Source organism: Falco cherrug, chromosome 16 (genome assembly GCF_023634085.1).
Source record: "Falco cherrug isolate bFalChe1 chromosome 16, bFalChe1.pri, whole genome shotgun sequence".
NCBI lineage: Eukaryota > Metazoa > Chordata > Aves > Falconiformes > Falconidae > Falco > Falco cherrug.
Window position 1 is genome coordinate 6,785,500 of NC_073712.1, and position 26,927 is coordinate 6,812,426.

A 26,927-nucleotide genomic window follows, 5' to 3' on the forward strand; every position below is an offset into this window, starting at 1 on the left:
CGAGGGGACGTTTCGGAGCCGTGGCGAACGCTGTCTAGTGCCCACAGCAGCAAGCAAGAGTGGGAATGTCCCCTTACCGCGACTTGGGCCGTGCCTGGATCCTGCTGGGAGGCCAAGAGGGCTCAGGGTGCTGCTGCCAAAATGACGGGGTGCTCGGGGGCCCGTGGACAATAACACCCCCCCACACACACGTTCAGTGGGGCCACAAAATTAGGTAGGAGGACAGTGGTCAGTCAGGGACGGGCCCCAGCAGCATGGTGGTGGGCCCTGGGGTGTGCCAGTCCCACTCCTCACAGGGTTTAAATCCACCCGGTTTTCAAAATGCGTTACTTTTTGCCTAGTTTCCCCAAGGAGCATGATGGGAAAAGTCGTTCTTCCCTTCTTCACAGCTGTCTTGTACTGAATTCGAAGATTTATCCCATCTTCTCGTGGTATAAACTGTCCCGAGATGCTTAATACCAGATGGGAGCTGCCATGGAAAACCTCTCTCAAATCAGCAGAAGATGATGATTATTCACACATTCTTTATTATCAAAAAAAGAACAAAACCGATATTAAATTAAATAAATTACAAACATTTCTGAGCTGGTTATACATCATGCATTTATCAGGTAAGGCTTCAGAGCCATTACACATCAACATCACTGTTAAAGAGCAATAAAGGGACACTGGAAGATAAAAAGTTTTCTACTCCAGCATGAATTTGAGCTTCCCTAATTCTCTTGCCAGAGCACTTGGAAATTCAGACTTTGAACTGGCCATGTTGTGCCTGCAACAATGCCATTTGCCTACTGATGTTACATATATTGCCACAGTTGGCCCATGGCTACAGAAACGAGGTATTCTTCTTCCTGGGTCATCAGAATTGCAGAGCATATAGTCAGTGCTGCTGCTTTCAAGCCATTTCTCTTGACATCCCATCCATTATGCTTGTAGGAACTTCAAGAAATACAGTCTTATTTTTTATACATGGTCTGTTGCTCTGAGGCTTCCTGTGTTTGGCCTGTCAGGCCCTGAGACTGTGAAATCAGCCTGCTGCAGTTAACCCTGAATGAAGAACTGGAAATTGGCATTTTCCTCATTTAATGTGATGCCACCTCAGAGGTACAGAAATATTGATTAGCTACTGTAGGAGAGTTTCTTTTTCCATTGCACGGATTTCGTTGTTGCCTTTTTTCAAACGAGCAACTAAAACGAGCGCTCAGGCAGTAACAAAAGACCATGAGTAATCACCCTCAAAGATCATTTAAGAGAATTAGTCTCTCGATTTTAACTTATAAAATGAGCTATACATGGCTCTGGAAAAAATCACTGCTGTCTAAAATAAGTAATAACCATTAGTTAGCGGGTTTTTCCTTTTGGAAACTAACCTCCTTTGGTTTTATTACTCTCTCCTGCACCACATAATCAGAAACTGAGGTAGAGAAATGGTGACTTAGTTAATGAGGTGTTACATAAAACCAAACTGTCAGGGTCCTGATGTTGTTTCCTTTAATGGTTGTCTAGCTATGATGGTTCATGAAGCTCTATTTTCCTTAAAAATGGGACATCTGGGAGCTGTAAGGAAAGCCCCACTTTCCCCAGAAAGCCTCCTAGCAATCTGCTAGTGAATCAGCTCAATAATGTATATGTACTTCAAAACTGTACATTAAAGCTTGCTAATATTTTTAATATCTTAGAGTAATAAAATAGAAATAACTTTTTAAAATATAATTTACTTTTATTATTAAGGCCACTTTTTATTTTTTGTGTTCATGGAAAGATAACAGACTGTCGCATTGCTGTTTGGTTTTTCTTGTTGATGCTTGCGTTTTATCCCAGTGCTGAAAGTACTTTGTAGGAAGATTTGAAATTCAAACAAAAGAAATTGCTTCCATTGCAACTGAAGACATACCGGTATGTATCTTTATCTTAAATTTTTTATAACCTTATTTTCATAAAAGCCATATTTGAGGTTGAAATGCACTGAAGAAAAAAGGGTCCCTTTAACCCTTGGCTTACGCTTAGATTTTTCAGGCTTTATATTGCCATCTTGTCATTACCGTCACAACATCAGCACCAAGTAAGAAGGGAAGGCATCAGAAAAAGAAACTAAAATACCAGTTGTTATTAGCATCACTCAACTATAAATAAATGTCGGATTTTTAGAAATTACTAAGATCTCAGCTGTCTATCTCTGGGTTAGTGAGGCAGGCTTGTTTGCCTGAGAGGTAGATGGTCCTGGTGGCATTAGCCTGTGGTGAATTTTAATGAAAATCATTGAACATGTAGTAGAGAATTGTTACGGAAATATCGCAAGAGTTTTCTCTTGCTGCACAAGTGACCATTTGAGAGCTTGTCACCAGAAGCCCTGCATAGCATGGGGTGTCACTTGGGCTGTTCCCTAGTTGCAGGCATAAAATACACTAAAATTTCAGTTTTACTGCTCTCTGTCATTGGCATCATGAAAAGCCTGCAGAAGGGGCTTCCTTCTCTGCCCTGAATTTTCTATTTGTGATCAAAATGATTTGGGAAAAGCATCTTTCCCCAAAGAACCCATCCACGTTCTGGACTAAATCTTTTAGTTGCTCCAGTCAACAAGAAGATGGGAAGAGTCAGAACACCCTTAGGATTTATGTTTTTATGCCATTCACAGTCTTAAGAGCCTTCTCTGAAATGCCATTCAGTCAGTAGAAAGATCCCTGAAAAACTTTGGAGGGGATTTGAACTGGACCCTGGGTCTTTTGAGCACATACTCAACCCGCTGGGCAGACAGGACAACATATGCATGAAACATACTATAACAAGGAATTCTTATTTTTGATTACAAGTTAGTCCTATTAGTAAGAAAAAAAATTGTAATCCAGAAAGTAGCCCTACTGAGATAGAGTATCGAGGTACTTTGGGGTGTCAGAAATACAGCGTTGGTTTGAGGCAGTGATTTCTGGGATTCTGGGTCACAGAGAGAGCAGCACAAGGGGGTCATGGAAGAGGGGCCACGGGAAAGGCAGAGGTGGTGCTACACAGGCGCGCAGGGAAATTCAGGGGCTTGCACTTACTGTGCAGAAACCCTGAAGGTCAGTGCACATTTTAGAACAACATTACCTTACAAAGCTGCGTCGCCGCACCTTGCAAGAGTTGCTTTTGTTTGTGAATCAAAGCCTTGAGAGGCTCTTCATATTTGCTTGTATTTCACTTCATCAGGAAAAGAGGGAGGAAGGATAAGAAAGAAGGGGGATGCCCAAATTACGTAATGCCTATGTGGGCAGAAGGGTGCAGTTGTGTGAAACAAAGGAGAGCACTTGGCAATAATGACTAATTGTCCCATGTATTAAGGCACCTGCCTTCAAACGAACTCGCTTCTCTTCTGTAATTGATGAGATAGCATTTCCTGAGTTCCTGCTTCCGTAGATTTCTGTTGCCTGCTCCAGAGTCCATTGCTCTGAATACCAGAAGTAGAGCAGGAACGGGGGAGGAGTTTATCGGTTCAAGAGGTGTGACGGTCTCTTGCTTTGCAACTTATTGTAACCCCAGGTAGAAGTGCAGCTCTTCACGAAGGGACGGGAGAGCGGAGCCTGTTCAGGAGAGTTTGCCCGCACGCTGACGCTCCCTGTGCGCTCACAGAGCTGTCTGGGTCTCTGAGTGGAACATACTTCCAAACATCTCCTAAAGGGCACACAAGGTATGCTGGGTTAGAGCTGGTGCCATGGCACAAACCCAGCAATGCAGCTCAGCAGCCATTCGGTCACACAGAGAAATGCCACCAGAAACTCCAACCCTTCCCAGCCCCTCTTCTCAAGGGAAAGCTGGCGGTGGGGAGGTTGCTCCGCTTCCAGCTCTGCATGGATAGCATGGGGAAGGTCAGCATTGGAATGTATCTCCTCCCAGGGACCTGGCTTCAGTGCCTGCAGATCACTTCAGCATTAACAAAGTCAGTGCTGAAAGACTTGACCAGTGACCCTTCTTTTGGACTTGAGCTAAACCTGGTTTTCCAAGTTCACCCCACTGCATGAACACCATGGGTCTGACTGTGAACCTGAGCTCTGTGGCCCAGAATGGATTAAAGGGTTCCCCTGTGGGGTAACCTAGCTGCTCCTTCATCCAGGTGCCTGCCAGAGCTCCTCATGATGAGGATTTAAAACTGTTTTTCCAGCTACCTTTTCAAAGTGTTACTGTTACTAGCAGTTTGCCTGGCAATGGCACAGGGTACTTTCCATCTGAGCAATCCCAACCACAACTTCTGATCTCCACCTTATGTCCACAGCTGAAGAAGTGACCCCTGGCATTAGAACTAACCTCCTCCAGGTTCTTGAACTCTGCACTGCTTTCGTCCACAGACTCGTCGTAGATGGAGAGCTCTGTCTGATTTGGCCTCTGTGCAGGAAGGAATCAAATCCACAAATTAGCAGAGTGCAGTGTTGAAAGGCCCAAAAAAAATTACTAACCCAGGCTTAAAACAACACACGTGCTCCCGGGGGAATGCCCAGGGAGAAGGGGTACAGAAGGAATTGTGTCTCAGTTGTTTATATCCTGTGACTGAGCTGGCATTTACATATCTCTCTGCGAAGATATGAGATACCTTAACTTATTCTCGTGAGATAACTGGCTAACACTGCTCTGTTTCCCACTCCAGTTATGCAATGAACCAATCCATGTTTGGGGAAATAGCCTGTCTGACCCTGTCTTGTCAGCATGTGCCCCATTCCTGCCTTGGCCTTTTATCCTCCCTTCCAGTGAAGTATTCATGGATGTTGAGGCTGTTCAAGGACAGGTGCATGTGCTTTGCCTTCATTTCTGGGAGCCAAATTATGCCTTTGTGTGCAGCTGCATGTTCCAGGCAACACCAAATGGAGGGCATAGTGCCAGGAAAGCTCTTTTGGCTTCTCCAGGCTGGGATAACATCATCTCCCAGCTAGGGCTTTGCAGAACATGTTTACCTTTCTGAATTTCCATTGAAATCGGTTCAATCAGTAGGTGCTTGACCTATACATGAGAATTAGGATATGAAATATATTGTTGGATTTAGACCTTTACCACTTGAGATAAACAAGAAACTTTATTAGGTGCAGTAATGAGTTGTTGTTCTTCCTTTCTGCTGCCACAGCATCTAAACCTAATAGTGGAACACTGAGAGCTGGAGAAAAACTGGGGAGCAAATTTACCTCTTCTAAGATGGGCGGGTGGACAACTTCTTTGATATTTGCCAGTGCAAACAAAACAGCATCATGGATTGTCAAAAAGATGTGACTTTGGTCCAGACCTCCTTCCTCAAAGACTCCACCTGTGCTAATGTCATTGTACACCTGGGCTGGAGAACAGAAAGGCACGTGAGCAAGAAGGAAAGCAAAGAAGAAAGCCTTTGAAGGTGTGCATGGCTGACACTGGTCCTTGGAGCTAAAACAAGGCTGGGATGCATAGGGAAGAAGCAGGTTTGCTGCATAAACGAGAGTGTAGGGAACTATTTTTCTACATGCTGAATGTGGACATGTTCCAGTCATATCACTTCCCAAATGAAAGGAGCTATTTCACACAGATCATCTGTTCTGGTTTGGTCCAACAAAAGGCTGACAACTTGCACAGTCTGCATAAAGACCCCAAAAAAATCTCCTGTCTGTCAGAAGCACATAAATAGGAGAAGATCACATGGAAATGTGTTCTTCGTGGATTCTTACCATGCACGTTTGCCAAGAACACTTTAATCCCAATCTTCTGATAACTGGAACACAACTAGAAGGGATGAGAGGGGAGAGAGAGGATTAATAACACTGCTGCTCCAGCTTTGTGTTTATACAGTCTTTTATCCAGGGCTTTACATGTGTCCTGGGGATACTGAAGGAGAAAGCCACACAAACCTTCTGTTGAGGAGGGTATCGGAGCTGCCCAAAACAGTAGAAAGTACCTGCTGTTTGGCTGTGTTTCTAATACAGAACTAACCTTGCCCAGTGCTTTTGTGCCCATGAGGTCAACAAAACACACTCCACTCATGTCCAGGATGATGGTGTGAAAGCTGATATAGGGTGGTGCTGTCATCACAGGGTCAACATCTGCTGTAGGCATGACACTGAAAGTGCTTCCTTGTAGGGTAGAGATGCTGCCCAGCTCACTGGAGGTGTTCACTTGCCCAGCACCATTGGCAGGTGGACGGAATGTAACGTAGGAGATGCTGGCACCATTAGTAGTCGTCTGGTTGTTATTGGTATCTGTTGGAGAGGTGCTTTCAAAGTCTTTCTGGAGCTCTTGCAAAGACAAGGTCTACAGCAAAGCACAAATGCACAGTCAGGGCAGGGCACATCAATCAGCGCAAGCTGAGATCCTGACATGTGAATGTGCCTAAGGTATTCAGTGGCATGAAGTGTTTTAATGTGGACTAACTCCAGCCTGGAGCTAGACTGAATGTCCCTTGGGGTTTGGAGTATGTTAGGTTAATTTTAAATTATTCTTGTTCACATATTTCAAGACTTCTGAGCAATGCAAACCAAATGAAGCTGGGATGACTGGGAAACATGCTTCAGGAGGACACTTTCGAACTGAAATACTGACATAGATGCATCCTTAGAGAAAGAGGGCAAGCCTGGTTTCTAGCAGATCGTTCACCGTGTTTTCATTCTAGGCATCTCTACAGCTTTCTTGCTCCCAGCCATTTCCAGTTCTCTTGCATCTTAAGGTTTTGGCCATTGGGAGGAATGGAGATGTGGGTGGGAAGTAAAGGAGGCAAGAGGTGGTAAAAGTGGAAGACAGTGCAGAAAATCCTGTGACAAGAGGAGCTGTCTGATGGGGACTTGGGGTCTTACTCATCGACACAGGAACCCAAACTGAGTTACCTTGTTCTGCCTCAGTAGGAATTTTGGTAGCTTTGTTGGTGGTTGTGCTGTCCCCTTCTCCTGCCGTTTCACATATTTCTTCCTGGCTAAGTACACTTTACCAGGATCCACCCCGGTCTGTGGAGAAGAGAGAGTTTTCTTTGAAAAAGTCTATTTAGCCTCCTAGTCAGGGGCTGCTATTTCTTTCTTGCTATTTCTCAGCCTGTGGCACGTGTCACAGGAGGACGGCACTGGCTGCGCGCAGGAGTGAGGTGATCCTGATGGCAACCAAACAACATCTTCAGATTTTGTTTCAGAGTACCTGCACATGCAGGGAGGAGAGAGCAGAGAAGCAGGATGACTCTGCTTTGGCAGAGCTTGGAGGAGGATACCTGCCAGGATTCACACTTAACCTCTAAAATGAGGTCTACAAACAGTCCTGAAGATCAGGGAGGAAAGGATGGAAGAGTAGAGGATGGATGTGACCATCTTTCTTGATCATCCTAGGCTTAATTATCTCCATGTGGCGATACAGGAGAAAGCAAAGGCCATTTGGGATTGGCTGCAAGCAGAAGTTTCTTAGGGCGTTGCTCACCTTGGCTATAATCTTCTCGCGGAATATCTCTGAGTTTGCAAAATATAGTGGCGAGCAGTAGGTCACAATTTTAATCCCGTTAAGTTCATGTACCTGCAACAGAGACAAGAGCTCAAACCAGGCGTGACAGGGTGTTGGGGGGGTGGGGGGTGGCTGGGAGTTTGGGTAGCAGATAACTGGGAAGGTCAAACTGAACAGCAGTTCTCCTGCTACCCCTGACACAAGCAGCAAACAACTTTGTTGAGACGGAGATGGGCTTGGCTTTCCTGATCACATTGGGTACCAGTGGCAAAGAACGGCATTTCCTCTGAGGATGCTTTGGTTTCTGCTTACCTTGTTGTAGGCTTTAGGGTTCTTGTAGATGTCAGTGGAAGTTACTTGGCCCAGGGCAGAGCCGTTACGGCTAGGAGAAAAGAGGCCATCAGAATTAGCAAAAGTGTTGCAGGGGGAGAAAACTGCTTTGCTTCACATTCCATACCAGGATTTGAAAAGTTGCTTTATGAAAATACTTAGATTTCATCCCTGCAGAGTCTACAGGGCAAAAAAGAGTCAGCAGTTTGAGATCCCAGACTGGGAAATATTAATAAAGGGCTTTGATGGATTAAAAATGGTGTGAAAGCTTCACACCACTCTCCGCACATATATGAGGCTCATTGTATGAGCAGGATTTTTTGCTGGGAGCTATGCAGGTAGCTTTTCGTGCTGAAGTAAATACCTTCAGACTTCCCCCTGCCTTGGGATGTGCACATCGCTAACCATGCGCTGGAGTGGGAATGCAGGCAGTAAATTAGCGCCTGCCATTCCTGTTTGCACATTCCAGGGGCCGGGGAGGACACCTGCACTCCCCCAGGCTCCTGCCACGCGTTCCTTCGAAACATGGGCCAGAGGTCGGTTATAAAAATAATCTGTTGTTTATTCTGCAACTGGGACCTTTTTTCTTCTCTTTTGTTTTTTTGTAGCTGCACTGGTACTTACAACTGGGTATGGAAGACCACAACCAGCACGGAAAATCCCACGCCCACAGCAACTCCATAGGGAAGGCTCAGGAAAAAGGCAGACAGGAAGCTCACCAACCAGACCAACTGCAGAAAGGGAAGAGCATGGCAGGTCTTTTTACTCTACCATAGGCTAAAGCCCAGTGATAGTTGGAAAATAGCTCTGTGCCAATATTCTGGACCCCAAGAACTACACAACTCAGGATCAAAAGACCAAGACCTGAGTTCTGCAGCTATTCTAATGATACAGTTTATTACTTGCTTTCATGTGAAACATCATTGCTGGGAAGCTTGCCAGAAGCCCCAGTTTTTCAGCTGTAAATGCAGCTAGTGTGTTTCTTCACAGCTCCATGAGCACCCGTACCACTCATTCAGTTCAGAAAGTATCAGCCTAACTAGTCAAGAAAAGGCTCCTGCAGATCAGACCGTCTGCTGCTCAATAACTGCTCCCAGCCGCAACAAAACTCCTGCTGTCAGAGCATTTCAGAAGGAATGAGCATCTCTCTGAAAACCGTCTGAGCACCTACAATAAATGACCTGAACACAGGACAGATTTGATGACAAAGTATGACAGAGCATACCAAAACGGGCTCCACCTCTCAGCTCAGAGCTCTGTCATTTGTCATTTTTATATATTAGCACCTGAGCACCTCTCTCCATATGAAATTAGTCCTGCCTAAGCATATAAACCTGCCCTCTGAGAATCTTTATGAGGTTATTATAAACCCACCCTCAAGACTGACAAAACATGACTTTGACCTTGGACAAATCAGAGTAACTTTGATGACTTCAGCATCTTAATTTATATGCATCGTACTTATAAATGGCAAGTAAGTGCTTCCCTCCATCCAGCTGGGCTGTATCTATGGAGTGATGCCTGCAGTTAGCATGAAACACAACCAGGCTTGAGGTAATGAATGCTGATGGTCTGACAACAGCCAGGAACGGTGTTTCCCATTTTAGGACAGGACACTGAATCTAGTTCAAATTCCAGGGAGATTAAGGTCAGGGGAATGCAGTTCGCTCCATTGGCATCTGCCTGGTCCCCACGCTCTCTGAACTGTAGGCTGGCTGTGGTTGCTGGTAGCAAGAGCTTTGTTCCAGCAGCTCAGTGGAAACCCAGCACAGTCAGGGCAAACCGGAGGGGTTTCTGACTGCCCTTCACCTCCGCTGCAGTGACCACATCTGGCAGAGACACACTGGCAGGGTGTTCCCCAGGCAGCACCGTGCATCTCTGCTCGGTCCATCATCCATTCAGGTGTCTGCCCAGACTTTGGGCTGGGGGCTGCGGAGCGCTGTGGGGTAGGTCTGTGCTCCCCTCCGTGAGCTCCGATAAAGGGCAATAACTTCACCTGCCCTCAGATGACCTGCCAGAGCTGACCGAGACCTTCCATCCTACCCACCAGGCATCAGCAGAACCTGTTCAGAGATGTGGTTAAACTGCCATAAACGATTCCTGACAGAGAATCACATCTTCCCATCAGCAACTTTCCCGCTCTGCCGGTTCTTGCCTGCATAGCCGTGTCAGCTCAGACCTCGCACATCCCTGGTCTGGTCAGTCTGCCGGGCTCACTCCTAAGCTTGGACCATTTTTTTGTAGCTCATGCCCTGTGCTGGAGTGTGCCTTCACGTCATGATCACAGCCCTGTGAAGTCTCTGCCTGGACTGCTAACCTGTCTCTTCTCCAGCACCTGTTTGAACAGTATTTTGGGAAAGCTCTTGATGATTCAGGTCAGCCCCTTTGGACTCCAGATTTCTCCGATAAGGCGGTTTGTTGGGACCTGACAGGATATTGGCTCAGTGTCCACAGACACCACTCAGCCGTGGGAGTCCTGTTCAAACACTGTCTTTTTATGTCAGACATTTCCAAATTCCGTTCTCACTCCCCCGCACCCCCTGCCTGGGTTTATACATCAACCAGTGCCTGGAGTCCTTATCGCTGTGAAGGGCTCTCTTCACCCTGGAGGGCTATTGTGTGAGTTTTTAAGTCATGACTCCTAGATATTGAGCAGGGCCGGTTTGGCTAGTTCTGGGCAAACAGGCTTCTGCACTTGATTGGCATTTAAACAGAGCAGGTAATAGTTCAGGCCTTTCTGATATGTGCGCTAAGCGTGAGAGTGCTCAGCTGGGCAGGACAGGCTCTGCTGCGGCTCAGCACCTCATTGGTGAGGGGTTGGAAGCATGATCCCACTGAGAGAGCGAAACCCACCTTTGCAGTGGACTCATACCACCCTCCTGCCCCCGAGCACCTGCCGAGGGGGTAGCCAGCTTGCCCTGCCTCTGCCTCACATAGCCGTGGGCTGAGCTGCCAGGGTAAGGCAGGTGGGTGCCTCCCATCCCTCCCTAGGCACTCACGCAGTCCAGCTTGCTCTTCTTCCACAGGTAGAAGGGATCAGCCAGCTGCTTGAGGGAGTTTTTCAGGTTCACCGCGATGAGGGCTCCCAGGACAGACTGCAGAGAAGAGGGGGTCATTTATCGGCAGGGATGTGGATGTGCAGTGTGGATGCGCCACGTTTTGCAGCAGATACTTTCTGCAGCACCTGCCTTCCTTGGTCCAGTTACCACAAGGGAATGGGAAACAGTGACGCTCACAAAGGTCTCACTTGGACCTGAGCATGCTACTTTAGACTATTCTTGCTTCCAGAGATTCAGTGCAGACAGGACCCCAGGCCAGGAGCAAACTGTGCTGTGCAGCAATTTGCATCAAGCTTTTCTGGAGCAAGACTGTGCCTTTGCTTGGGTGTGTAAGAGTATGTGATGCAATGGCCACACTGTTTATTACCTTTGGAAGAGGTTCGAGATAGATCCCCAGAGCCAGCATAGTCACCATAACCACCAAGGCCACAAAGAAACTTGCCACCTGCAGAAAAGAAAGAAATCATTTCAGCAAACACCAGGGTCTTCCTAACCCCCCTCTGGGCTTTTTCTGCTGCTTCAGCCAACGACACAACTGCTCACTGCAGTGTTTTATGTGAGCAGATGATTGCCTCTGAGAAACAGGCTAGGACTTTGCAGATAACCCTGAGCTTCCCTCACGTGGTAGCTCTGCTCAGTTGAGGGAGCCAGACTGGGAAGGCAGATTTACAGCCTTACATCTGGGACCAATCCAAAGAACCATCCATGGAACAAAGTGGGGGTGGGAGGCAAGAAATTCTGCTTTAACAACAGCAACGCGAAGCACTCAGATATGAAGCTTCTGCAGACCTGCAGCAGTGATGTCAGGCTGGCAGCGTGCAGCAGCTGGTCAAATAGGGTCACGTAGGGAAGAAAGGAGGAGAAAGAGGGTACTGACTTGTGATTTGCCTCCTGCCCCATCGACGGCGAGAGTGACAGAGAGAGCGCAGCAGATCACGTGGATTTTGAAGAAGGATCCAAAGAAGTTGCTGCAGCCCAGGGCCAGCATTTCCTGTGGAGATGGGGGAATGTGGTCATCAGAGAGGAAAGCTGCCTGTCCTGCCCTGCTAACGCGTGTGAGCTACCAGGCAGGAGAGCAGGTGCCTGAGCCTGGGGTTGTGGGGCCAGGAAAGGGACCTGGGTTCCCTGCAGTGTGTCCCAGACCCTTTCCTTCCAATATGAGCTGGAATGAGCTGTGGCATAGCAGGGAAACCTGGAAGCACAATTCCACATAAACACGTTGTCATCTGTTGACACACTAAGGGCAGGGCTTCATGTGGTATGCATGGCTGTTACTGAAAGCTGCCACTGTGCCAGTGATGACAAAAGAGGATTATTTAATGTCCTGCCTCTCGCAGTATCTAGGTGACACACCAGGAATCCAGGTCTTTCTCTGCTCAGTGAGAAATAACATGTGCCTCGTTGTGCTCCAACAACCTGCAAAAATGCCGTCTGTGCCAGTGCTCAGGGCTGAAGGCTCAGGTCTGGAGGGAAAGCAAAGCAGAGAGCTCAGACTAAGGCTCTCTTCCCTTTTGCAGGCTCTCTCCAGTCCATGGGAGATGGATCTGCCATGTCCTTTTGACCCATACATGGCAAGCTGCCACGCGAGCCTGTGTGCATGGGAGCAGCACGTCTGTTTTAAGCAGAGCCCGTTTGAAAGCTTGCCATTCATGCAGCGAGGTTTTCCTTTCACGCCTGAGAGCAAGGGGAACGGTCCTTGACTGCGTCCTTCCAGACCAAGCGTTACCTGGTTGGGGTCCACGTCGTAGCCATGCTTGGCTGCCAGTGTTCTCCCCATGGCTAAGTTGATCACGTAGCTCACGATGGCGAGCGAGAAGGCTGTGCCGATCATGTCTTTCCACTTGTTCACCAGGGGGAGGGTTGGTGCTGGGAACCTGCACTCAGAGCGGAGGCGAGAAGCAGTTGTGACACTGGTGTCTGGAGGCCGGTGAAGTGGGTGAGGAGATTGTGTGTTCAGGAATGACATAATCCGTGTCTACACTGTGGACAGCTTGAGTGGATGGCGGCAGTGGTGTAAGAGGGCTCAAGCAGTGCTGCCTGAGAGTCCAGAAAGGGGACTGTCATACAGCAGGGAAGAGCGAGGTGTTTTCCAGGCTGGAGGAAGAAGAGGAGGAATAAAATTTATCTGGAAGTTGTGTCAGACCTGCACATGCACTTACCCCATGCTGATCTTCCCAACCACTGGCATGCCATACTTCTCGGGCATGTTAAAGCTGCCAGAGATTGCGGTCGCAACTATTACCTGAAAGTACAGAAGATAAAAGAGCAGTAAGCAGAAAGAGCATGAGCTCTCTCAGAAGCACTGAGCTTGCTGTGCTCCTGGGATTGACAGTAGAAAATTAGCACCAAATTCAGGCTAGGAAAGGAGAGAACCTCCCCAGCAGGAGTTATGTTCCTCATCCTCAGCATCACCAGGATGCAGGTACAGTCTAACAGGGATGAGCTGGGCATCGGAGGTATCCTCTATGAGGATGGCCCACTTTCTGGCCCCAAGCCATATGGGGGCCATGTCATATTCAGTGCAAAGATGCTCTACGTGATGGGCCCTCTGTGAGCAGAAGTGGGTGTCCCAGGGCTGTAAGGAGAGGGGAGGAACTGTCTCCTGGAGGGTCCAAGGGACAGCTCGTGCGTCACTTACGATGATGATCTCCATGGGGATGGGCATCCGGATCTTTTTCATGTACTTTAGGTTGAGCTCCTTGACAATGATCAGGAGCAAAGCACTGACCAAGGCATAGACCAGGGAGGCCACGTTGGTTTTGGGCAGACCTTTACAAATATCAATGAATGTCTAAAGGGGAGAGAAGAGGAGAAAGTGTCATGGGGAAACAGAGACTCTGGACAAAGTACACAGCACAGTGGAGAGCATTTCTTATCACAATCAACTGCAAACACCCTGAGATGTGATGAGGATGAGACAAGTGCTAGAAACCCTGCTGCTGAGAGACCAGCAACCAGCCCTGGGTCTCTGCTGTCCGGTTAAGTGCAGTCCTAGTTGCATCAATGGAGAGTGCACCTATGGAAGATGCAGGAAAGTCCAGGAATGGGTAAACCTGCTCATAGGAAAAGTTTGTGTTGCTAACAATTGTGCAAGACTCCTGCTGTAAAGCAACACAGTTCATATTGTCCCCAAGCCCCAGACCCATTTCATTATTTCTAATTAGAAACTAGCAGATGAGGACTCAGATAATACTGTATAGGAAATGCAGTGGCAGCAGTGTAGGGGTGCAGATAGTCATGTTGCCCCTCCCTCCACCCTTTCCTTCTCTCCGAGCCCCCTTTCCCTTGCATGGGTGGCAGTGATGCCTGGGGTATGGTGGTCACTGGGGGAGGAGGTGCAGGGAAGGCCCCTGTCCAGAGCACCCACTTACATAGACGATAGCTAAGGGCCCGGTGTAAGATGGGACTGTCAAGCCGAAGACGTACTTGAGCACGGAGATGAGGATCTGCAACCCTGCTGCTGTCATGAAGCCCCTGATGAAAGACTCTGAGAGGTAGATAGCAACAAAGCCAAACTGCACGAATCCCAGGCACAGCTAGGGTAGGACAGACAAGGCGTTATCAGAAGAATGCCAGCCTGAAAGGGCGAGGTGCAGAGCCTGAGCGTGCCCGTGCCGGGCAGGCTGCTCCGCTGGGAGAGAGGGTGCATCCCTCCCACGCAGCCATGGCACGGGCTGGGCTGAGCAGCCTGTCCCAGAGCAGGGATGGGGAGGGGAAAGGTGCAGGGTGCTGGGGTGTCATTGCTGGCTGCCACCCTGCCCCAGTGGCTGGCCTCACTCTTGGCTAGTCTGTTTGAAGGATTTCATACCAAGACCGCAGCTGGGGTGGGATCCCCCCAAAACCTCTATTCTGAGGCATCATCCACTGAGGAGTGAGGCCTCTTCTAGCATCTGCTACCACCATCTCTGCTCCAGGGAGAGAGCTCAGCTGACTCTGTGTGGGTCAGCTCTGGCCAAAGGACACGGAAGAGGCAGTGCAGCAAGTCCTTACTTGTATGATGGCTGTCAGACAGGCTAACGTGGCAGAGATTTCCAGCCTGGCCGCTTCCAGGGCTGTGGTATTCACACTGGTCTCGTTGGTAGTATGGTTGAAGTACTGGAAGTCCGACTCTGGAGCCAACTCATTACAGACATTGCCAACAATAATGCTGATGACTGCAAAAGTACCTACAGCACAACACGGTGATGTCAGTAGTTTTCACTAGAGAGCATCCTGTCCTGGAAGGCACTTGGACAGGTTAGGCTGTCCATACCGAGTCACCCAGCCCGTCACCGCAGCCAGCTCCCTGGCAGCATCCAGCAGCGGTTCACTGGGGTGAGATCCCGCTGTGCAGCCAGAATCAGGGATCCCATAAACCGCTGACAGACCAAACATGTCCAAACACCTCTACTCTGGGATACACCGAGTACTCCCAGCCACAACTGAACTGCCTTGTGCAGCAAATTGCTCTGCAGACTCTTACCTGGCACCATCTGATGGATACCGCCGAGGAAGAGGTATGTTACCAAGGGGAAGAAGGAGGAGTAGAGCCCGTTGACGGGAGGTAGGTTGGCCAGCAGCGCAAAGGCCATCCCTGGAAAACATAAAGGAAATGGGCAGGTCCGTGCAGTTGGTGTCAGCCCCCTGCCCCACTCACACTCACATCACCTCCAAGAAGGTGCCGTGGCCAGCACAGACTGCTGCTTTCTGGGCAGGAGAGGCCAAAGAAGGCAGGGAAGGGCACCGCGGAGAAATACAGGGACAACCAGGTTGAAGGTGGAGCTTGAGTTTATACATGTCAGCAGTAAAGGTAGTTAACCCCCCCCGACTGCCATCAGCTGTCATCTACAGACCTTTACTTGAAGTGGCAAAGTGTCCCCTCCCAGTGACCCAGAAAGTCATTGTCTCTCACCTTGTGGCACTTGAATCGTCCCTGCACTGAGCCCACCGAGAACATCAGGCAAAATGTAGTCCTTAATTTTATACTTGGGAAGCCATACAAGTATTGGGAACAGGCTAAAGAGGATGAGTTTGAATCTGGAAGCTGAACATCTACAGGAGATCAAACAAAAAATGCAAATAAGTAAAGAAGGAAGTGACCTGGGAAGTGAGCAAGCAAGGGAGCAAAGAAGGATCTTCCTTGGAATGTCTCAACCTTTTTCCCATGCCAAATCCTGAGCCCAGTGTCTGGTGCACAGCCCTTCCCTGTGAGAGTGCAAGGCTCTTGCAGTTAACTAACTGTACATGCCATGGAGGACTTTTGTGGGGACCTTCTCGAAGGATTTAGCTCCCCAGTATCTTGATACCCTTCACATAGGGCACAGGTGAGCTGTAGGGAAGAAACACAGCTCAGAGAGTCATGAGGCAGTTGCACAGAGCCAAAGATGAACTTTCTCAGATGCTCGGTCAAAAAAACTCTGAGCGTGTCTGAAAGAAGCTTGCTTCTTGGGTTGACACATGCAATATCTCACATCTCTGCCTGCTAACATGTATGTTCTCTCTTTCTTGTATTATTGCCTTCCCTTTTCCAAGGAATGGAGCTAGATTTCCAAGACAGCGATCAGTACGTTTATCGATCTTTATTTACACAATTACTGATCTTTAAGGAAAGCCAGTACTGTTTATTATCAGAAAGCTGATAAAATAAAATCCCAGTCGGAAAGCTTAAAGAAGTAATTCACACACCTGTACTTACATCACCAATTTTACCTTTTTCACTATTAAAAACCCACTGGAAAACAGAACCCCAAATCCCAAATGCGCTTAGTGCAAACTGTTTTGCTTATTTAATTGCCTTACAGCCTAACAGCTGAGGCAGTGAAAAGAATAACCAGTTTCACTTGCTCCAGTACAATTTGCATTTCCCCTGTGCCTTTCGTCCATCAAAGCCCTGAAGATCACGGAGAAGTTTTCCCAGGAGAAAAATGGGAACTAATATCCCCAGGTCTAAGTTATGCCCCAATTCCAGACCAAATCTGGTTTATGTTTGCCCCAGCTATAGCATTCTATATTACCTGAAGAGGTTTTTCAATTTTTCCCCAACGGGGTAGGTTCTGCTTTTCTTCTCAAACTCTTCATCGAAGAGGCTGACCGAATATGCAGGACGTTCGATGACATAGCGAGGCCTGGCGTGGTTCATCGCTGGATCATTTAAATTTTTCCCAGAAAAAAAGAAAAAGCAAAGCCAAGAATGTGACTGGAGCTGGCCCCACCTGCAATATAACAGACCGGACACCTCCAGCGTCTGGGAGCCCTCCCCAAACATCTCCACCCTAAATAGTTTCCCTGTGGCGCAGAGGCAGGTCCTGGGAGTGGCTTCTCCCAGCACCGGGGGCTGCTGCTCCCCAGCACCGGGAGCTTTTCCCAGCTATTTTGAGGTGATGCTAATGAGCGATGCCACGTGAAGGGGACCGGAGCGCGTCCTGGATTGTCTGGCAGATGAGCATGGGTGTTAATCTTAGCTCCGCCAGCGACTGCCTTTTTGCCTCCGGCAAGTCACTTGACCTTTCTCATGCCTCAGTTTCACCATCTGCCAGTGGGGGTGGTGAGACTGCAATGCTGGGCAGCCCTGACATTGCCATGGTAGATACTGGCACCATGATGAAAGGCAGTTTCCGTCTGAGGTGTTCTGGCTATGCTGCCGAGTAGTCTCATTTGCATTCATCAGCCTTCCTGTTTCGCACTCGATGCGAGAGGCTGTGGATGAATCCTTGGTTTATTCTAGGAAGTGATGTGCAGAAAGATAACCGTTGCTAATTCATTTCAGTGATGAAGATGCCAAAACATCTGGGTGGACTAGTCCTGCCCAGTGGCTGGGTCTCACCAAAGAAAGGTGATGAACTTCAGACAATCCTTATTTTACTATGAACAGCAATACCTAAGAAGAGGGGAGAATCATACTGGAGAGGCTGGGAGTGGAGGGAGGAAGTGGTCGGCTATAAACCAAGGATGTTGGTAATTATTTGTGGTATGGCATGTATCTAAGTGGGTCATTGCCCAACACAGGAGTAGAAGAGGGGGTGGGAAAAGCTGGTGATTCAGTCAAGAGAACAAATCAAGAAACAACATCCAGGTTGCTGAGAGCTCATGGAGTAATTTGAATGTACCAGGTCCTCCCCTCTCCTCTTTTGACCCTGTAAGTACCGCTGAATCAGTGCACACCTTGACACCGAGTTCAGCGGAACCAGGATGAGCAAAATGTCCATCTGTAGGACTAATGTCAGTCCTTGCTGATAAGCAGTTACCTCAGAGTGGAGGCTGGAAGACATGAGTAATATGTAGCAGAGCAGCCCAGCAGTCCAGGGCAGGCAGGAAAGTATGATGCAGGCAGATGAAACTTTTGGGAGAATTTAGGTCAACAGAATCATTATGCAAATAAGAGCTAATGGGTTTAGAAAGGGAGGTCATCAACCCCCACTCCTGCCAGGGCTACTTGAGTGAGCACAGGGGAAATCAAGCGGAGGTTGCTGTAAAACAGCTCCAGCGATGGGGTGTTTGTGATTCCAGGCTCTGTTCTGCACCCACGCTGGCTTGGGAGGACCCCAGCCTATGGCTCTGGAGGGCCCACTAGGTGAAGGAGATGTGCCCCTCTTCCTGCATTGCCAGATGCTTAATCCAGTGCCCTCTGCAGGCATGCACACCCTGGCAACCCCGCTGCTCCTTTTCAGCCAGAGACACCCTTCCAAGAGCAATTACAAGCTTTACTTTTTGGAGGATTGCTGCAAGCCAAAGCTAAGCGGTGTCCTAGGCTCTTTCCCAGTCCCCACATGCATGCCAGAAGCCCATCCGATAAATGGTCATTCCCTGGTTTTCCTACATCAGTCTGCACAAGCCTTGTTCCTGTCTCCAGAGCCCATTGCTGAGCACTTGCCAGCATGCCCAGCCTTTCCCAGGTCCCAGCCCCGCAGCTCTGCTCTAGATTTCTAGCTCTCCCTCGTGAATAATTGGAGGCCCAGGTCCAGGCTCAGCAACAGGCTTCTGAAGGGTGATAAACCCACCCGCGTTTCTGATGCAAGAAGTCTCCCTTAGCTTTATTTCTTGGCTCCATCACTTGCCGAGCAGTGTGCCTGCCATCAGACAGACTGAATCAGCCAATTATATCACAGCTCTTTAATGAATTTCCCCCGCTGAGTGAAAGTGCTGGCAATCACGAAAAATAATAAACAAGGCAAGTAGAGGGAAAAATACCCCCATGATTAAATTCCATCTTAAACAAACAGACTAATGATGTCAGCGTCTCGGACAGAGTCAAGTTCTTGACTTGGCTTATCACTGGCCTTGCCCTAGATCAAACAGCAGGTTAAACCTTCGAGATTTTGGAATTAAAGAGAATGAACTGTGTGACTGCTCCTTGAAAAAAAGGCAAAGCCAGCTGTCCTGGTGTTGATGGGATAAGATGACGGCAAGCTGCAGAGCTGCTTTAAATCCTGCAGCTGGGGCAGGATGCTGAAGCAATGCAACATGTGTGGAGGGAAAAACAGAGTGCCAGTAAGTTGCTGCGTGACAGGGACCAGTTTTTTCAAGAGCTCTGTTCCAGTATGGGCATGGAAATAAAGGATGAGGTCTGGGGGAAGAGCTTCAAGTGCAGAGCCCCTGTTACAAGCTCTTCAGGAAGCCCATTCCTCCAGTGTGTTGGCTAGAGTGGGCGATGCTGAGAAACATGAAGTTTGGCCTCACTGGTACGTCTACTGAGCTTGGGGTCTTGGAGCAATTGTGACACAGTGGGTACATAACTGTGGTGTGATACTTGGAGCAAGCAAACGAAGGCAGAACTGCTTCTCTCCAAGAATATGATGCAGGTGAAAGATACCATCCCCGTAGGTCATCAGCTAAGAGTCCCATCTGTTCATACCTGGCTGATCCCTGGCCTGCCAGTCTCAAACCAGCCTATGCACGTCAGGCACAGACCTTTTTTCCAGTGTTCATCTTGCAAATGCACTTACTAAGCTCTTATCTTCTGTCCCCGTGCTGGTGATAGCTGTGTTTGGGAAGAGGAAAGTCACATTGAAGTTTCTGGCTAGTGTTGATAGGAGCCACTGGCACAAAGCCACTTTCCTGTGCTGGCATAGGCATAGAAAAGGGAGCCCAGTCCAAGGAGTGTGAGTCGAAATTAAGTGGAAAAGCATCTCGTCCTGTGATATAAGGGCCCCAACTGATTCCAGTGCAAGAGCTGAACATTCAGGGAAAGCCTCTGCTAAATTTGAGGGAGAAAAAAAATCAGTGAAATAATGTTTCCTCCTTTGTCTGCCCCCCTCCATCCCCCCCTTCCCCCTGCATGAGGTGATGCACTTGCAGATCTTGCTGATTACTTCTCAGCTGATGGAGTTCAGAGTTCTGCTCTCTTCCAAGTCTCACATGAATCTTCATTAAAAGTGCCTCTCTCCCAGCTCCATTGCCCAACACAGGGCTATAAAAAGCAACTCGCCCCTACCCCAGAAGACAAGGTCTGCCTGGAGAAGGCAAGCACAGGTGCAAGGGTTTGGTTGCGACACCAGGACAAGGTCTTGACTCCTGTCCCACTGAACCAGTGCCTTCAGCACTGTGTCCACCGTGATTCCCAACCTGCAGCTCACAGCTCCGGCTGCAGGTGCCATGGAAGCCCTGGGGCAACACGGTGAAAGAGCCCAAGACTCACCAGGTCAGGTGAGGAAGCCGTCACCTCCTCCCGAGACCTGTGCTGTGCTTCCTCACCAGGGCACAGCATGGGGAAGGACAGGGTGGCTGCAGCCCCAGGCTCTGCGGTGCCAGATGCTGCAGTGTCGGGTGCTGTGGTGCTGGATACTGCGGTGCTGGGTGTTGTGGTGCTGGATACTGCAGTGCTGGGTGCTCCCTCAGGCTGAACTCTGCCTCACCCTCATGCTGCACACCCGCTTCCCTCTCCCTTTCACGCCTCTGGTGTGAGCTGCGTTCACAAAGCACACAGGCAGGAGGAAAAGGAGGTTTCTGCTGTCAGTCAGTTCAGGTATTTCAAAAGGATGTTGTATAATTCACCTCTGCTATCAGATGCCGATCAGCCCAGTGGATCAACCCCTGTGCTCCTGGGTTATTCACTCTCTCTGACCTCCTGGCATCAGTCTGGCTGATGGGCCACACCAGGAGCTCGTCACCACGGGACCCCCAGCACGTTCATTTGGGTCAGTGTCTTCAGCTGGGCGGTTTGACTGGGCACACCTTTCTGCTCACAGTTAAAATTGCTTTGATCCAATTTAGTTCTGTTTTACCTTTGGCTCTGAATTGCCATAGGGTTCATCTCCAAATGAACTGATACAGGAAGAAAGCATCTTGGTAAAGCTGGATCTATAGTCCCATATTTCTGGCGTGAGTATATAGATAAAAACATCTTTCCTAGTAGTCTGGGGAAGGGGAAGAAGCAGGGAAGTGGAGGTTGTGTTTTAGGAGGCTGAGCAGCTGGCTGCATGCACGGTGCCACACACTGAATACACACAGTGTTTGACCCTGGGGTTTAACTTTTTCTTAACCTTTGCCCTTTGGAAATAGAAAAAGCTGATTCTAGGACAGCTTATAGAACAGTTATGAAAAATATCCTATCCCAAAAACACCTTTTAGCCTCAGAAAAGACAAAATGCCAGAGTGCCATAAAGTTCAGTCAAAACTTTGCTGTTTCAGCCAATTTTCCATGAGCAGCATGCAGGAACCATCATGATGGCTAGTGGAATAAAAGCCAGAGGGAGAGGGAAAGGAGGGAGAGAGGTGCTGGGAGGCAATAACTGGTCCTTCCCGACCGCGGTGAGGCACGGAGGGAGCCGTATGCCACGGCTGCAGGGGCAGGGAGGAGACATCTCCGCTTCCCTCCAGCTCCCACCTTCCCATCACGTTGCACCGTGCTGCAGCCTCGGCTTTAACATGCCCCTCGGGAGCAGCCATCCCATTCCTCACTCCTACACTTTTGCCATGAAGCAGCCAGGCATTAAATCAATGTTTTCTTTTTGTTTAGATTAAATATTTGGAGTGTTAAATAGGTGATTTCCATAAGGCAGATGGCCCTTTTCTTGTTTTAAGCGACCCAGCCCAGCGCAGGCACCGGGCAGGAGCACTGCACTGTTCTCTTGTTCTGCCGGCGCTGGGCCGGTGCCAATGTTTGATGTACCACTTCACACGAGTTTCTAACCAAACTAGCTCTGCGCTTGGTAACCAGAATAATAAGATCTGCAGACATCTGCCAGCTACTGAAGGTGAAGCCAAAGCGTTTGTCTCAAAGGCTGTTTATTAGGTAAAAAGCTTATATCCAGTGGCTCGGCTTCTGCTCCTTTTAATGCTGTTGTAAATGCAGCAAATGCCACGGGCATGGGGGATCTGCTCTGCACTGACACCGGTGCAAATGAGCCCAGATTTGGCCCATTCTGTGATTTGTTTGATTAACCCACTTGTTCTCAACCCCACCCTAACTCTCCATTACTTTTGTAGTTGCATCCAGCACCCTACCTCGCCGAGGGAGGGCTGGGCTGGGGTGAGGCAGCAGGCACATGGCCTGGGGTGCTGCGGTCTGGGATGTAGATATCACCCCACCACAGTCCTCCGAAAGCCACTGTGGTCCCCCAGAGGTGTCACCTTGCTGAGCGTGGCACAAAGGTGCTGGGAGCAGTGCCTGCCCTTAACGGCATCTGAGTCTGTCCCCTGGGAAGCAGTGTGTCCATCCTCCACATCCCCTTGGAGCTCCCTCGGCACACGGAGCCATTGGGATGGAGAGGAGGGAAGGTTGGAAAGTGCAGGAAAGGAGTGAAACTTCGGCATCCCTCACTGCCACGAGTCTCTGCTCTCCACATGCCTCTGACAGACCTCGCCCTCCACCTGTGAAGAGCAGGTGGGCAATGCAAATCCCAAGGAATTAAAAAGTTTGCAGACTGCAGCATTCTTGTTCTGCCTGCGAACACTTATCCGAGATGCCTGCTAAGAGCTCGCTCCTGCACATGCTCCCTGCCCCTGCGGATTCGCTCTTGGAGAAGGAGAAACACCTCTGGGATCACCCAGTCCATCCTTCCCCAGAGGCAGAGGATGGGACGCATTTCTCTGCTGGGAATCTCTGACCTGGGGCAGAAATACTGTGTGGCCAGCCACAAGTGTCACTCCAAGGACTTCTCTTCAAGGCAAGGAAGGACAGGTCCCCAGCTTAAGTTTTCAGCTCGCTTACAAGTAAGGAGTAGACAAGTTTTATCAGGGCAGAGCAGAAAGCATCTTAGCTGCTTGAACAGCAGTTTACCACAACGGAGCAAGCATATGGGGGTATTTTCTTTTGCCTATATATGAGGGAACCTGCCCAGACTGGACCTAAACATCCTATGAAATGGCACTGGGAGGAGCTGGAGACCCTGCACCCAGTCTGACAGGTCCCAGTCTGGGAGCACTTGTCATTCCCAGCCTTAAAATTCCCTCCTGATTGGATTGCATGCCCACAGCCATGCACCCGTGCACCAGGATCTCCTGAACAGCAAAGACCCCTTGTCTAGGTTAGATTCCGGTGCGCAGCGGGTGCTCCTCAGCCGTTGCCTGCAGGGTCCACATCCTTTCTCCCTGTGCCTGTACGTGCAAAGTCTAATTTGGGCTGCAACATCCTTGGGACAGGGACTGCTTTACATAGTCCCATGCATAGAAAGTTCTGGTCATAACAAGGACCTAGAAACAGAGGGTCTGTCATCAGTATTGCCTCTCCTATACCAAGCAAATCCCCCCACAGATCTCAGCACGAGCCAGCCAGGATAAGATGGCAGGATTTATTCTAGTAATAATTAATTCACATATTTGGCTCTTCCAGCCTCTCTTCATAAATCAAGCTCTTGGATCGGTGGTGTTGCTAATTCCTGAGTAAATCTGCTGCTGTAAATCCCCTTTGCAATAAGAAGGAGAAAAAGAGAAAGGGGAAAAAAAAAAAAAAAAAAGAAGTACCAGTTCTCCAAATACTGAAACTCACACCCAGTGGCTGTGCAACCAGAGTGTAAATCCCCCACGCCCACCCAGACAAAGAGCACGATTGTTGGAGCTGGGTTACCTGCGCCTCGCCGGGCAGAGAAAGGGCCGATTCTGCGAGGGGAGCTGCAGATGTGGCAAGAAAGCCCTGGCAGAGAGGTGCTCCCGAGGAGGTGTGCAGGAGTCTGTGCTCAAATAAGCCAGTGAGTCATTTATAAATCACCTCAGTCAAGGGGACCGAGGGCTGTGCTCAGCGCCTGATTGGCTTGCAGGAGGTAATTGCAAGCAGGTACACCCAGGCTAAGCCCAGGAGATAGCCAGGGGAGATAAGGAGAGATCTGAAGAGGGACAAGGGCTTTTTTGGATGTCCCCCCTCACCCCACCCCTTCCCACTCAGGCCTGGGCCGTTTGATCACCTCTGCAGGTCCCTCCATGCTCCGGGCTCTCGGTGACAATAGCTCATATTCACCGTCACCCTAGGCCCCCTCCCTCGCCTGCTTCGGACTCGGGGCAGGAGAAGATGCTTTTGTTGGCCTGGGCGAGCTTCCCGGCGCGGTGGGTAGCGTCTCCCCGGCCTTTGTGCTCTGGCCGACTCTCCGCCTCCGGAATGGACAATGGTGTGCTTTGTGCCAGCGCCGGACCCCGCCGCTCGGGCTTTGAAGATGGGATTGGCAGGGGAAAGCAGTTTCTTTCTTATTTCCAGGTTCAAAGGGATGAGAGGAGTGGGAAAGAGAGGCAAAGCCCCCGCTGCCTGCCCAGGAGAGAGGGCACGGGCTCCCTTCCCCTGCACCTGCACCGGGAAGAGGTCGGAGCCCTCGATGGTGCAGGGATGTGCCCTGCGGATCGGGCTGGGCTATCTGTCATCAGCCTTGCAGGCATGGTCCCCAGGCAGGAGCCACACCTTCGCCACGTGCTCTCTGCAGGAGAGTTTGACAAGTTCCTCAGATGCCCCTGGCAGTGGACAGGGATGGAGCGGGGAGGTGCTGGGATGGGCTGTGGGAGCTGCGGACTTGGGAGCCACCCTGCAGAGGTACCAGTCGATCCCTGGCCTGGGAAGTTGCTGATGTCTCAGGAGAGGCCACATTTTGAACTGACAAAGGTGCTGGTGTGGCATGTGTGTTGGCAGGCAGCAGCCAGCTCAGACAAGGGGAAAGGACTTGTCCCCTCCTGCCATGGTGTCCTGCCACCACAGAGGGAGTCGAGAGTGCAGGAGCCAGGTACTCCTGGGGATGTTGCAGATGATGGGATAGATAGGGACATCAAACAGGGGACATCACCAAAGGAATAAGCCACTAGAAGGAAGCTGTAGGGGGTTATTTGCAGTGGAAGGAATTGATCTTTCATGTTCCTTTTGTCTTCAGGGACAGCTCGGCATGAGCTGCTTATAGGGGATGGCTCTGCTGCCCTCCCTGCTCCAGGTGTGAGCCCAGAGCACAGATGCAGGGCAGGTGGGGTGTGCTGCCACCTCTGAGCATTTATTAGCTTGTGTGTGTGGAAAATGATGGGAAAAGGGAAAGGGGAGAGAGAAGGCAGGGCACCGAGAGAGGGGGGAGAAGGAGGGGCCATGCCTGGGGCAGGAGGAAGGGAGAAAGCATTGGTGTTGCCTTTGCTCGCTCCCAGAGGCTCTCAGAGTAAAAATCTCTGGTACCTTGTGCATGCACAAGACATCAGTGTTTACTGCCAAGAAACCCCATTGCATGGGAATCGATCATTGTGTCTGGGGCATGCCAGAGGAACACCCTGCCAGAGGATGCTGGTGGAAGGGGACTGATTCATTGCCATCTGACAGAGGTAATAATTGCCAAGCAGTTATCCTGTAAATATCATTAATAACCCATATCAAGTGTTTTTTGTTAAAGGGCAGCCTGATATGGATGGAGCCCTTTGAAACGGAAACGCGTGACATGGCAGGAGGACCAGCCCACAAGTGCACACAGTGGTCCCTGCTGTGGGGCAAATCCAGGGAAGCCAGAACACCAGCACCCAAAGGTCCCAGCCACAGGGGACCTGCTCACAAGGCACCACAGAAAGAAAGGAAACAGCATCTCTGCTGCAGAAGCTATGCTGGCATTGCCAAACTGCCTGGGCAATCAACTAATGCTGAAAGGGACTTTTTTTTTGCCATCATTGAACTGGCATTTTCCTAGCAGAGCTCCAATGAAAGGCTTTTTTTCCCCTCACTTGCCTAAACTGACATCCCAATGCGGGCAGAGCTGTGGAGCTGGAGAAGTGGCCATCAGCACAGGGGGATAAATGACCCGTTTGAGATCAGTATCTGAGCTTGGAATAGGACCACGGAGCCCTGAATTGAAGCTTCCACTCCAATCACATCCGTCTGCCTTTGAAAACGAGAAGCTGCCAAGCAGAGAGGCTGTGCAGCCAGCCTGTGTGTCCAGAAGGGACAGGTCTCACCTGGGGGATGAGCCCAGCTCCGAGCTTTGGTAGCAACGTCAGCTTCGTTTTAGTCTAGCCAATACGAAAAGTAAAATCCCAAAGCTGGCATACTGCATGAGCAAAACGGGAACAGCCCCAGGCGAGGAGGCTGCTGGTGCTTCTTGTCCTCCGAGCTGTCTCTGCTCCTTGCATCAGGCCCTGGCCAGGCACGTTGTGTAGGACCCAGCAAAGTCAGCAGTGGGGACGCCAGGTCCGAGGGAATGCCACTGATCCCTGGCAGACAGACAGTAAAATGCAGTCACACTGGGAGGCAAAACGCTTGGGGCTTGGGCTGGGACACTGGCAGGGCAGAAGTCCAACTGGTTGGATTTCTTGCCCACCCAGCGCTGGCAAAACCCTGTGAAGTTCTCAGTCCTGTGCAAGGTAAATTGCTCACAGGGGGTGACTTACGTGAAACTTTCAGACTTGCTCTGTCCCCTTCAAATCCAGGTGTCCCTCCTGCACGGACAGACGGTTCCTGCCACGTGGGGACAGGGGGGCTCATGGGGAGGGCTGGCAGCTCCCTGTTGCAAAAGCTGCTATTCCAAAGTCCTGGTGGGTGTGATCAGGGAACTGCAAGGTCTTGCCCTATAGAGAAACCAGCCCCGTACAGCCATCAACGGTTCTTTGGCATTTCTTGCAACAGGAGGTTGCAGTCCTGGTCAAATTCCAGTTTCAGTAACTGTAACTCCCATTCTGCCTCTTTCGGCTTCGGCCAAACTCACTGAGTGTGGCCCAAGCCACTCTGCTGGGCTGTGTCCACCAACGGACCAGCCAGGATGATGTACAGGGCACGGAGGAGTGTCTGGG

The 26,927-nt window shown here is 49.8% G+C and overlaps 1 protein-coding gene across 1 annotated transcript; it reads right to left on the reverse strand.

Moving 5' to 3' along the window:
* Positions 1-507: 507 nt before the first annotated feature.
* Positions 508-26,617, reverse strand: SLC26A9 (solute carrier family 26 member 9). The gene is made up of 22 exons (XM_005447087.3): positions 26,529-26,617; positions 26,097-26,351; positions 16,778-16,904; positions 15,676-15,815; positions 15,247-15,357; positions 14,775-14,950; positions 14,156-14,320; positions 13,423-13,575; positions 12,944-13,026; positions 12,511-12,658; positions 11,662-11,775; positions 11,152-11,229; positions 10,725-10,820; positions 8,350-8,456; positions 7,708-7,777; positions 7,375-7,467; positions 6,801-6,917; positions 5,914-6,231; positions 5,652-5,706; positions 5,142-5,287; positions 4,276-4,353; positions 508-3,645 (listed from the first exon to the last, which is right to left on the reverse strand). Exons 3-22 carry the CDS (start codon positions 16,900-16,902, stop codon positions 3,598-3,600), a joined length of 2,421 nt encoding a protein of 806 aa, XP_005447144.1. The 5' UTR covers positions 16,903-16,904; positions 26,097-26,351; positions 26,529-26,617; the 3' UTR covers positions 508-3,597.
* Between the last annotated feature and the right edge of the window lie 310 nt (positions 26,618-26,927).

Excerpts from the sequence above, each read along its gene's own strand:
- SLC26A9 (XM_005447087.3), bottom strand. The coding sequence starts at position 16,902 with ATGAACCACGCCAGGCCTCGCTATGTCATCGAACGTCCTGCATATTCG. Across the intron at positions 15,358-15,675 it reads GACGATTCAAGTGCCACAAG|GGATGGCCTTTGCGCTGCTG; the intron begins GTGAGAGACAAT and ends TATGTTTTCCAG. Across the intron at positions 6,232-6,800 it reads TCCTACTGAGGCAGAACAAG|ACCTTGTCTTTGCAAGAGCT; the intron begins GTAACTCAGTTT and ends GCTTTGCTGTAG.